The 13,352-nt window shown below is 37.2% G+C and overlaps 1 protein-coding gene across 2 annotated transcripts; it reads right to left on the bottom strand.

Moving 5' to 3' along the window:
* Nucleotides 1–2,912: 2,912 nt before the first annotated feature.
* On the bottom strand, nucleotides 2,913–13,096 carry LOC112058469 (uncharacterized). Of its 2 annotated transcripts, none has more exons than XM_024099326.2 (8): nucleotides 11,452–11,605; nucleotides 10,422–10,517; nucleotides 9,268–9,367; nucleotides 7,982–8,150; nucleotides 6,705–6,821; nucleotides 5,913–6,058; nucleotides 4,385–4,571; nucleotides 2,913–3,625 (listed from the first exon to the last, which is right to left on the bottom strand). In XM_024099326.2, the coding sequence occupies exons 1-8, from the start codon at nucleotides 11,517–11,519 to the stop codon at nucleotides 3,501–3,503; spliced, it is 1,008 nt and encodes a 335-aa protein (XP_023955094.2). In that variant the 5' UTR covers nucleotides 11,520–11,605; the 3' UTR covers nucleotides 2,913–3,500. The 2 variants fall into 2 exon arrangements, with proteins under 2 accessions (XP_023955094.2, XP_023955104.2); XM_024099336.2 differs by lacking the exon at nucleotides 11,452–11,605 and adding an exon at nucleotides 12,919–13,096 and having other exon boundaries at nucleotides 2,915–3,625.
* Between the last annotated feature and the right edge of the window lie 256 nt (nucleotides 13,097–13,352).

The following is a 13,352-nucleotide window of genomic DNA, read 5'->3' as shown; positions in this document are numbered from 1 at the left end:
TTAACGCCTAAAACACTAAACCGATATTAAAAATTCTTTCAGCAATAAAAGCTACATTACCAGCGATTAACATAAACAATATTTTATTCCCGTATTTTTACGGAAAAGGGAATCACGTGGTAGAAATATCGGACGAAGTATTTTTTTTTATATACATTAAAATACACAAATTATTTAATTCTCTAATAAAGCTTTTTTTAAAATAAAGTCGCGGGCGTCCGCTAGTTGCAATAAAAAGCTTAAGACAAAGAACATGAGGACAGGGAACAGTAATATCAATCCTACGGACATATTTTTTGCATGCAATCTAGACAAACCGTTGTATCATTTATAAAATTATTATTATCAACCCATATTCGGCTCACTGCTGAGTTCGAGTCTCCTCTTAGAATGAGAGGGGTTAGGCCAAAAGTCTACCACGCTGGCCCAATACGGATTGGCAGACTTAAGAAAATGAGAGAATTAAGAAAATGGTATGCAGGTTTCCTCACGATGTTTTTCCTTCGACGTTTAAGACACGTGATATTTAATTTCTTAAAATGCGCACAACTGAAAATAGAAAATAGCTACAAACATTGTCAGCCTACATTTGACCCACTGCTCTCGAATCTGATGATTTAGCTTCAAGGGATGTTAAATCTAGCTGAGCAACCCTAATTCCCTCTCAGGTACGTAGGTAATGACTGAATGCGATTACCCTTAGATGAGATGAGATGACCGACCCCCAGCCACGACTGTATATTAACAGCTAATATTCTGGAGCCATCCAATTTGCAGTGCCATTAGCATTTAAATTATGGCCGAAATCATTTCAGGTGTTGTTCACGTAAGCTTCTCATGAACAAATTGTCACAATACTAGAAGTATTGTGACAATTTTGTTGTGTTGCATTTTAGGTTAATCCTTGACTAGTGTTGTGGTTAGTTATGTAGCTGGGTTCGAATCCTGGTTCAAATAAAATTATTCGTTCTTCTAAGAAAAAAGTTTTGCGAAGTTTTCTTTTTATTTTTAATTTTTCTTATCCTCTACGAGTAAGCTCTTGAATCTCACTTCATGGTAGGTATGCAATTTAAGATGGAAGCAGACTAACTTGTCAGGAGTAGAATGAAAAGCCACACCCCTTTCGGTTTCTATACGAAATCGTACCGGAATGCTAAATCGTTTGGCGGTACGTCTTTGCCGGTGCCACGGCCGAAGCCTCCCACTAGCCTGACCTGGACCAGTTGGTCTTTTAATTCCACTGCATTCACCACTGCGCCACGATGGCCGTCAAAATGTTGAAAAACTCTAATAATTATTTGTAACTTGGTGTAGTTAAATTCCCGTGCCTCAGAAGGCACGTTAAATCGTCGATCTCGAAAATTATCGATAAAAGGTCGAGCACTATCATCACCCACCTACGAGTATTGGTGCAGCGTCATTGGTGTAGGCTCCATAACCCAACTGTACGGAAGTAGGCCTGCTAGGGTTGTTGTAAATAGGCTGATAATTATAAACGTTTATTGCAATTTAAATTAAATTTTTTGAAGCGCCAAAAATTCAACAAAAATCTTACGAGCCCGAGGTAATGTTATTTTTCGATTTTTTATTGTTTTAAGAAATCGGCAATTTTTTTTTTCAATGATAAATCGAATTTTCAGCTCTTCTTTAAGTTTTCCAAATTATTGTTTTTCCTAATTGTATAGGTAAATGCATAACATTACAAAATACAAAAACCGCTTAGGTTTTTCTTAGTCTTAATAGAGAAGAGCAAGAATGGCATCGATTCATTTTTGCATATTCTTTCATCATCATCATTATCAACCCATAATCGGCTCACTGCTGAGCTCCTCTAAGAAAGAGAGAGGTTAGGCCAATAGTCCACCACGCTAGCCCAATGCGGATTGCCAGACTTCACACACGCAGAGAATTAAGAAAATTCTGCAGGTTTCCTGACGATGTTTTTCTTTCACCGTTTGAGACACGTGCCATTTAATTACTTAAAATTCACACATGTATATTCTTTAAGTGAATATTAATCAAGCCATGCTTAAACATGTCCATCACGTCATGATGATTGATATGTAACCCATATAACATGCGTTTAGCGGGATATGTTATCGTGTGACATAACGGACCACATGTCGGATGGCTCATTTATCACAAAGGGTAATATCCGGCACAAAGACGTTGAAATCACTGCGTCATCCTGCGGAACTCTATTCTGAGGAGTGATCTGAAAGATCTAGGTCCAAATATAAGATTTTTTTATACAAATATTTTTGGGTCAACCTATTTCCGCACAACGTAAAATTGATTTCGCCCAAGATACTTTAGGATTGAACCACATTTTCACAATTATCTAAATATCATTCGCATGTGTTAAGTTATAGGTTGGATGATTTTTAGGGATCAGTATCTGAAAAGGAAAAAAACTAAATCACTTTGTTGTCCGTTTGTTTGTCCTCCATTTCAAATTGTTCGAAATCCTCGGTGGGTGCACCCGACTCGCATTTGTCTGTTTTTTAATGGGTAGACTTTGGCTGCTGGCTGCAACGCGTGCAGAGCAGCATATGGTGAAAGGCGTTTAAAACCTAAATGATACTTATTTACTATTTACCCTTGACTTAGTGGTAGGTGGTGAGGTGGAAGGAAAACTGGAAGGGTATAATTATATCTTTGCAGTGCATATATGACAAGAAAGTGCGTCCAAAGAATACCTATTGTGACGGTGCATCACTGCAATTAAGCTCAATGTGGTTAATAACTCCGTATTAGTTAATTTTACGTATGTTAGAAAGTAGTGGATTTTATTGCTGGTAGGTGCAAATAAAACACAAATTCTTAGAAACTTATTTTATATATTTTAACGTTATGCGCATTTTTAATGTCCCTGCAATGGAAAGCTTATTTATTGTCAACCTCTAGGTGGGCTGAAGACATCCAGCTGGTTACAGGGATCGTCTGGATGATGCTGACCACGGTGTTGGGAATTTTTACAGCAAGTATGTAGCTGCCAGTAAGCCTAGGATGTGCGCTACGAGATATCTCGTAAAAAGAGAGACATATTGTCCACAAATAACGGCGTAATAAAATCACACTAATCACACTAATATTATAAAGGCGAAAGTTTGTGTGTAAGTGTGTAAGTATGTTTGTTCCTCTTTTACACTGCGGCTACTGAAGCGATTTGGCTGAAATTTAAATTGGAAATAAATTTTACTCTGGATTAACTTATAGGCTATATTTTCCGGGATACTTTTCATCCCGGAAAAATCCATGGTTCCCGCGGAATTTGTGAAAAACTAAATTTCACGCGGACGAAGTCGCGGGCGTCCGCTAGTATAAAATATAATTCCTTTCGTTGCGTCAGGACAAAGCAGAAAGTGATATGTTCGACTCCACAATGACAATAAAACTTTCTCTTACACGAGATGATACATTTTCGTAGACGCATTATAAGCCTACAGCAGTGTACGTCCATCGGCTAATATGGTGATTATTGACTTCTTCTTGTAGCACTATTCACGAGCAAATATGTCTAAAAGAAACTGTTGATATTTTTCTTTGTTTACATTATAAGCTACCCTCACGTTGGCGTCCTTTTTATCGACAAACTCGTTGGTATTCATACCTCGTTGACTACCTGTAATTAAAATAATTTGTTACAATACTTACTAATCATCATCATTATCAACCCATATTCGGCTCACTGCTGAGCACAAGTATCAGAGGACATGACATTATGAGAGCATAATGAGAGGGGTTAGGCGAATAGTCTATGACGCCGGCCCAATGCGGATTGCCAGACTTCACACACCTTACTAATATCATATAATAACTATTAACTCCTTCACGACAAAATTTCTTTAACGAGCTTTTTACAACTCGAGCGACTGTTGAGTTCAGCTGTATCTCACTCTGTCTAACACAATACTTTGAAATGAGAAAAATAGAGGTGAATTCGAAACTCGCACTTGCGATTTTTACTTATCATCGTTACAAAATAGCGCTACTGATTCAATTGAAAGATACACAGTTTAATCGTGGATAAATCTATGGTTTCCGCTGCATCACATCTATTACTATAAAACCGAAAGTTTAAGTAGGTATTAGACAATGTGCGCATCACAGGAACAGGGTCCGTCTAGGCTATTCTGATACGATGTTTTTGTAACTCGCTAGTGCAAGTTTTGTATTCACCTCTATCTCTCTTTGTCTAACACGACGACACTAGAATGAGAAAGATGGAGGTGAATTTGAAACTCGTACTAGCGAGTTAAAAAAATATGGATAAAAAATAGCCGTGCTTTGACATGTGATCATATTTCATTTAACAGATGAGGGTATATATTTTTATGCCGGTTTTCGTACTAATATACGTGAATATTAAAAATAATCATACCACATAATGTAATGCCATTTTTAGAATATTTATATTCTTCGACCAATTCCGGGTTGAGGGCGATAGCTACCGCGGCTGGGTCCAGGGCCTGCCACTCAACGTTTTTTTTCAATGCAACTTGTTCATACTTGTTCTGTGCTCTGATTATGTCGGTATCGATTGCTCCTAAAACATCTTCTCTCCATTCCTGTGAAATAAAATCATATAAACTTGACAAAATGTAGACAACTATCATTAACGTGTTAGTCATTTAATCTATACTAATATTATAAAGCTGAAGAGTTTGTTTGTTTGTTTGATTGAACGCGCTAATCTCAGGAACTACTGGTCCGATTTGAAAAATTCCTTTACTGTTAGATAGCCCATTTATCGAGGAAGGCTATAGGCTATATATTATCCCCGTATTCCTACGGGAACGGGAACCACGCAGGTGAAACCGCGCGGCGTCAGCTAGTGTAATTAATAAAATCAAACACATTTTATAACATTTTTAATCGAATTAAAAATTTATCCTCATTTTTATGATCAGCTTATTTTAACGGCCTACCAGGCCAGATCTCCTTCTTTAAAGGAGCTGAGACATTGAGCTCAGATCAACTATGATGTTACAACGCGGGTTACCGACAGCCAAATCTGGATTTAGGAACATTTGAGTAAAAAAGCGCTCTTTCGTTGAAAGCGGGTCATCTTAAAAAAAAGGTACATAATCAAAACTCTTTGAATGTTTATTTTTTTAATTGGGTTTAAATTACGTTTACGTGACAATATATTGTAAAAAAATATCAATAGAAAATGTATTTTAATAACAATATGATATTGCAAACTAGTTTTACCCTATCGTTTAACAGTCATATTTGTTTTTTGAATAAAAAAAATTAAGAAAAAAACAAATCGAAATCAAGAAAGTTTTATTCATTACAAAAATATGGCGTTTTAAACAATAGTCTTAATAAGTGAGTGTACCGTACCACCCGCCCGCGCTTTCTTGCACGCACAATCGAGTTATACCCAAAAAGCGGGACTGAGCTCGCGGGACATTTATTTTGGATTTAAAAATCGGGACGTCTGGCAACGCTGGTTAAAGATCGGTGTTGTTATCGCCGCGTTGCAACGACTTGCAATATAAGGCGCCCGCGGCCCGTCGTACATACGACTTCAGTTCAGTGTGCTCGTGGCGTTCGAGCCATCCACATCTCTTGTTGTGTAATTCTTTATGGGTTACTCGGGATAGGCGGGGAGAGTGACTTGAGTGGAAAAGGGGAGTGTTTGTTAACAGTCAAATGTACCTCTAACCCTACACACAACGTTCACAAGTGCGTGACTTCACTCAAGGTCATTCTCTGCCATTCTAGGGTCTTATTTTGATTACAGTTAGATTTGTTGATTAAGTTGTCCTGACAATATGTTATGAATCATAACCTTTGTTCGACATTACTTTTCTTATTTTTGTAATCACTTCTGAGTCTGCTAAAAGTACCTATTGCAAGTATACGAATAATATAATCATTATTTTATAAGCCGAACTCACCCTACTGAAGCTCAGATAGCGTATAGTCTGCGAGAAGGGGAAGATGGTCACTTTGTCGGGGGTGGCGTGTTGAAGCACCACGTGGTACGCCTCCACGTCCATGTGGGCGTTGAACTCTGGCGCTGTTAACACCTGCAGGTCTTCAGCTGTAATATGAGATAATGGTTAACGGCATACCAAGAGGCCATCCTCCATCAAGAGACTCAAGAGGCAGGTGATAAATATAACGAAATATCAAGGAAGGGGAGTGTATCACGAGTTTAAGAGGATAGTATTAAAAAAAATACTTTGTAAGGACTGAGGAATACACGTGACTTTTTGGGAGGTTGGTATTTGAACCTCACAACGTATCAACAATGCTGGGGGGGTTAAAAATGCTATGTATCATACGGATCACACGAATCTACCGTTAATTTAAAAATCTGTTTGATGCGATGCTTCCCATACGTAGGTACGATGCGGATATGTGAAAAAAAAAAAATTTAGACGCGTTATGGTAGGCGTCCGCCTACCATAACGCGTCTAAATTTTTTTTTTTTCTACAAGTTAGCCCTTGATTACAATCTCACCTGATGGTAAGTGATGATGCAATCTAAGATGGAATCGGGCTAACTTGTTAGAAGTAGGATGATCCACACTCCTTTCGGTTTCTACACGAAATCGTATCGGAACGTTAAATCGCTTGGCGGTACGTCTTTGTCGGTAGGGTAACTAGCCACGGCCGAAGCCTCCCACCAGCCAATATGATGATAATGATGATAATAAGTAATAGGTTATGTTTTGAGCTCTCACCATGTACATGACCTGCGGCAATGTATAATTGAGATAATCTATTTATAAAATTAGGGTCCAGCTTTAGCGCCATGGCAACATTTGTTAGAGTGCCCAGAGTTATCACAGTTAGTTGACCTGAAAAGCAACGTCATTTTATACTATAGACATGTTTGACGTGACGTGTCTACAAAATCACAGAAAAAAGTGAGCTACTCCACCGAGCGCACACATGCACAATTTTGGGTTTATTTCCATTATATATTTATATAGGTATACACAAAGTTCCTAAATACACAACTTGAGATTATAAATGTATATTTAGGTATTATTTGTTTAAATAACTTTCGTCATTTATTAAGCGACTCAATAAAATGCGGTCAATTAACCGCTTTTGTTCGCCTCAATTTTTCCGCGATAGTGACATATCTCTATGATAAAATCTTTGCTGAAAAGTAAGATAAATCTATTATATCGCATGATAGCATACGATAGTGTTGAGTTATCAATACATTTTGGGAAGTCCATTTTATTTGGCTTTATGTAGTGGTAAGATTACTGTAAAAGCGAGCCCAGTTGCTATGTCTGGTGTAGGGGTCTAGACGCTGAAGATCGCTTGAAGGAAACACTTGGCATCGAGAAACTTCTTTATTCCAACTTCTTATTTTGTACTACTACTAGCGGACGCCATACTTACAACCACTATTTCAATATTGGATAGAAGCAGGCGTTACTTTGCGGAAGTTCGTCATGATTATATAATGATTTATTTATTTTGCTATCATCCGCGAAAAGTCGACGAACCCATGCGACAACGTCACCCAGGTCCGACAAAATACTCTCTACGTACGTTTCACCCCGAAACCGGAGCATCCTCAGGAGATGTTGACTCTACAACGTGCAATTGCACGTTGATTGCACGTTGTAGAGTATTTTGTCGGACCTGGGTGACGTTGTCGCATGGGTTCGTCGACTTTTGGCGGATGATAGCAAAATAAATAAATCATTATATAATAACCACTATTTCATCCCCTTTTAATTTTATTTTCGCAATAAAAAAAATCCTATATCATTTGTATTATGGTCTCAAACAGTGCCAAGTTTCATTTGAATTCATTTAGTAGTTTCAGTGTAATGTCCGATTAACAAAAAATATGGACAGACAGACAGACAAAAACAGTACCGATTGTATAATGCTTTCCAAAAAAAATTTTAAAATATATTTAATGTAAGAATTTCACCAAATATGTCGTTTTAATTTTTTTTCATTATTTAATTAATTATTAAATTGTTGTTACCTTCATGAGTTTTTGATAGTTCGATTAAAGCTTCGATAGCTCCAAGCTCTTTTGGCTCAACCAATCCTGTTACAACCTCATCCACATCACCCATACCATCTATCCCGTAATACGCCACAGTAGCAGGTGTTGTCACCATGGATTCTTTACTACCTCTGTATATTGGGACCTGAATAAGGTGTTAAAAGTCATTATCGTCATCAACAACCCATATTCGGCTCACTGTAGAGCACGAGTCTTCACTCAGAATGAGAAGGGTTTGGCTAATAGTCCACCACACTGGCCCAATGCGGATTGGCAGACTTCACACACGTAGAAAAATAAGAAAATACTCAGGTATACCGGTTTCCTCGCGATGTTTTTCCTTCACCTTTTAGAAGATGTATTTAAATCTATTTTTATATGTTATGTAGAGATAATTCAGCTGGTCATTTTCATGCCCAAAGTGAAGCAATATTTTTGAGGGGTTTTGTACCTCGAAAATGATGAAACGAAAACCTTATATGAGGATCAAATTGGTGGTCACTATTGCCCGTATTAACCAGCATTGAAGCATCGTGGTGGGTTGGGAAGCACCTTAGGGAGGGAGGCTGATAATAAACTAACAGTTTTAATTTACCTTTGAGAAACTCAATACGGTATTTTATACTAGAGATAGGGCACTAGCGCGTCAAAACTGAGGCGGACAAATTGTCTTGATTTTATTTAGTCGCTTATTAAACAACGATCGAATCAGAAATGAGGAGATCCGCAGAAGAACCAAAGTCACCGACATAGCTCAACGTGTTGCGAAGCTGAAGTGGCAATGGGCGGGGAACATAGTTCGAAGAGCCGATGGACGTTGGGGTCCCAAAGTGCTGGAATGGCGACCCCGCACTAGTAAGCGCAGTGTTGGCCGACCCCCCACCAGGTGGACTGACGACATCAAGCGAGTCACTGGGATTCGCTGGATGCAGGTGGCTCAGTATCGTGATGTTTGGAAGTCCCTACAAAAGGTCTATGTCCTGCAGTGGACGTCCAGCGGCTGATATGATGATGATGATGATGATTATTATTAAACAACAAAATTTATTTATTATATAATAGTTACCAAAATATTGTCTACGATGTCGAGTTGTGTATTTAGGAAGTGTAAAAACTATATATACATAAATATATAATGTAAATAGATACAAAGTTGTGAATGTGTGCGCTAAGTAGTGTCACTAAATTCGGATCACTTCTTGCGGTGATTTCGTAGGCACGTAACATATCTATCGTATGAAATAATCGTTGGAGAAACTTACATCTTGTCTTTTAGCAACTTGTAATATTCGCTGATTGTTTCTGCAGACGTTGTCTTCGTTGGTGTTTCCGTTTCCGGTTGTCAATCCGATTATCTTTGGTCTGCAATTAATAGTGAAATTTAAGTGTTAAAAATATTATTAAAAATCAAAATTCAAATTGTAATATATTAAGTAATACATATATAAATTTTAATATTATATTTACGTATATATTATATTATATTTATTTAATTATTTATATATATAATTACATATAATGTATTGCACCTTCCAGCTCTTTCTTCGTTCATCTTTTATTGGCATTGATATACCTGTCGTCAATAGCCATGATAGTATAGGTATTAGTCTGGCTAGTTCTTTAATAACACTCTCATGATATGCGGGCGACGGGCGGAAAGACTCCGCGGGTGTAAAATCGTGCGTGCGGGGAAGTGACGTGCATCAGTCGTAGGTTTTTCATTCAAACTATACACGTGTAGTCGTGATACACTACTGAAAACGAGTCTCCTCTTAGAATGAGGGTTAAGCTAATAGCCCACCATGCAGGCCAATGTGGATTGTGGGTTTCACACACTAGATAATTAAAAAAAAGCTCTCAGGTATGCAGGTTTCTTCACGATGTTTTTCTTTCATCGTTCGGGACACGTGGTTTATAATAATGCACATAACTGTAAAGGTGCATGCCTCGGACATACTGAACCTAAGCCCTCCGAATCGAAGGCAGAAGTAATATCCACTTGGCTATCACGGCTCTTCCTAATAGCACAGAATAAAAAAAAATGTACAAGTTATCAACCCATATTCATCTGCTGAGCTCAAGTCTCCTCTCAGAATGAGAGGGGTTAGGCCAATAGTCCACCACGCTGGCCCAATGCGGATTGGCAGACTTAAAACACGTAGAGACTTAAGAAAATTCTCTGGTATGCAGGTTTCCTCACGATGTTTTTCCTTCAGCGTTTGAAACAAGTGGGCTATCACGGCTATAATTGTAATTATCAATTATAAACAATTCTTCATTAAGGAAGCAAAAGGAAGCATAATTTGTTTACAGTTGCTTATTTCTGGCTACGTAGTTTAGCATAATGATATTTGCTGTTATCACACAAATCAACTTTGCCTAATATTATTTAATAAACTGATTATCTAAAACTTGCCCATTATAGTGTTTTTCATACAGTAACGCTAAAAATATTGCCATAGCATCGTCCCCGCCTGCGTCGTTGTCTATGATCACTTTCGGCGACGTGTCCCTGTAACCCAATAAATTGAAAATCTTTCGTTATCAATCCATATTCGGCTCACTGCTGAGCTAGAGTCTCCTCTCGGAATGAGAGCGGTTAGGCCAATAGTCCACCACGCTGGCAAAATACGGATCGGTAGACTTCACACACGCAGAGAATTAAGAAAATTATCTGGTTTGCAGGTTTCCTCACGATGTTTTCCTTCACCGTTTGAGACACGTGATATTTAATTTCTTAAAATGCGCATCTATCCTCTGGAATCGGAGGCAGAGGTCATATCCACTGGGCTATCACGTATCCCTTAAAAATCTTTATAGAATATTGTGAATATTGTTTAGTTATTTTATTAGTAACTAACAATCGCCACGTGGTTCACCTGTGCAGTTCCCGTTCCTGTGGGAATACGGGGATAAAATATGGACTTATATCTAAAACGGACAAAGTTGTTTAAAGAATTCCACAAAAACTGTGAAAGTGTAAAGGAATGGTAGACAAATAATACTTTTTGATTTTTGATTTGTTTATGTATTTTTACTTTATTTACTTTTTTTCAGTTTCTTTTTGCAACAATTTTTCAACAACAAGCTTCAGAGCCATCAGTAGCCTCAATGCAAACAAACAAACATTCAAATCTTTCCTCTTTATAATATTACCTTAAATATTTTCTAAAATCTAACATGAACGCATGCTAAATAAATACATAGTATAAAACAAGTTGCTTGATGCCTAAATCTTTAAAACTACGCAACGGATTTTGATGCGGTTTTTTTAAATAGATAGAGTCATTGAAGTGTAAGGTTTACACTCGTATGTATAATAACATCCATTTCCGCGAAATTTGTGAAAATATGAAATCCACGCGAAGTCGCGGGCATCCGCTAGTTGCTGTTAAGTAAAAGTTAATAAATTGATTGATTGATTAGAAAATTGACTTTTAACTTACTTTTCACACCTGCAAATATCCACAGTAACGAGAATAAAACACATCACAAGATACACAGAGATCGTCATTTTGGTAACGCTTGATAATAATCGGACGTATTATCAAGTCAATGGCACAGTGGACTATGAACTAGCCGGCACGATTATTGAGATGACTGATACGTTCAGAGTATTAGCGCTGGAGTGTTCAAACAAGGCGAGTTACTTGAAACTAATTAAAGAAATGTATTTAAGCCTTAACAGCTACAATGGTATTTTTACATCCAGGTGACTTTTGTGTTTATAACTTAGTTCCTTTTATAATGCAGCGCCTTCAGGTTTCGTGTGTTCTCCTAAGTCTTCAGTGGCCATAAAAAACGCGGAGAAAAAAGTCTTTAGCGAGCCCTGTGTGCCTTGTGGGAGATTTCAATGTTTTCGTACAATTACTATCGCGTAAACGTAAACGCGAATTTATATGGAATTAAAACATTTGTGCAATAGTGCCACTAGATGGCGCTGTTTCATTACCTTAGAAATTCGCGTTTACGTTAACGCGATCGTCACAGTATCAAACTGCCACTAGGCCTTCTGGTTTTGAGTTATACTCGCAACCTAGTGTTTTTACACCCTTTGCAGTCATAGTGGGGTTTTGATTTATAGTGTAAGTAATTTTAGTTTTATTTTTAGTATTTGTGCAAAATATACCATGTCATGTGTAAAAAAAGTTTGTCATTATGTACTTAATTACAATATATAACTTTTGTATTGTAAAAAAATACAATTATTAAAACTTTAGCAATACATGGCAACAGACAAATTGCTATTATAAGTTCCTAATAATAACAAGCATATACCAACATGTCATGTGAGATTACTTTGTCATAACAGGGATATAAAATGTGGGTAGATATGTCACTATTCTCAGTCAGGGCAGAGGATTAAGTGCCAGCAGTAAGTAGCTACCGAAAGCGATTACTTATTTTTATATTGCATCTAACAATCTCTAGATTTTTAAAACGACTACCTCCTACAAGACCACAAATTTTACCTCTGTAATATTAGTATAGATATACATTATACAAGTATAAATATATAATAGATAACCGAGATAAATACTGTCGAAAATGTCGTGATTTGAAAAACATTTCCAAAGTTCCAAATAGAATAGGTACTTACCATGTCATTCAACGGTAATGACCTATTCGTGTAAATCGTAATGACTATTTGACTTTTAAATATATAATAAGATTGTGGTAGACATACAAAGGTAGATACTTACTTAATAATAATTGTCTAAATAACAGTATAATGATAAAATTGATAAGAATGTTTTTTTTTTGGTTAGAAAAAAAATATCTAATACCGTCATAAACAAAGCAACATAAATATTACACACCAAACGCTAAGTGATTTTACATTTCGGTTTAAAAGAATAGAGGTAGGTAATAAAATAACAAAGAATAACAAACAGTAAATTGCTAGAACATACCTTTGGCACTGCATTGTTCCTTATCTTATCCTTAATAATAACCGAGAAGTGTTCTAAATATCTCCAACAGTGTTGTAATAATGCCGCGTTCAGTTGCAGACTGAATGAGGACTGAGGAGTGAGGAGGGAACGATCGAACAAAAACAAAATGCGATACATCATTCCGATTCCAAGTTGTAGCGTTGAGTGTGTCTGTACTCTGTAATCGGAATCGATACTTGATGCTTCATATTTCTACTAGCGGACGCCCGCAACTCCGTCCGCGTGAAATGTTTTGAACTCGGTTTTATAGCCTTATGGTAGACGTCCACTGATCGCACGCTACATATCGGACGCATATCAAACGAATTGTAGTATTATTTGTATAGAAAGTCATACAAGTGCGTCCATTGATCCGCATCGAACGGATTTTATCTATCGTAAAAATTCGTTTG

This window comes from Bicyclus anynana, chromosome 4 (genome assembly GCF_947172395.1).
Source record: "Bicyclus anynana chromosome 4, ilBicAnyn1.1, whole genome shotgun sequence".
Lineage (NCBI taxonomy): Eukaryota > Metazoa > Arthropoda > Insecta > Lepidoptera > Nymphalidae > Bicyclus > Bicyclus anynana.
This window is presented reverse-complemented; position numbering and strand designations above follow the sequence as displayed.

Excerpts from the sequence above, each read along its gene's own strand:
- LOC112058469 (XM_024099326.2), bottom strand. The coding sequence starts at position 11,519 with ATGACGATCTCTGTGTATCTTGTGATGTGTTTTATTCTCGTTACTGTG. Across the intron at positions 9,368-10,421 it reads TATGAAAAACACTATAATGG|ACCAAAGATAATCGGATTGA; the intron begins GCAAGTTTTAGA and ends TATTAATTGCAG. Across the intron at positions 6,822-7,981 it reads ACTATCAAAAACTCATGAAG|GTCAACTAACTGTGATAACT; the intron begins GTAACAACAATT and ends GTTGCTTTTCAG.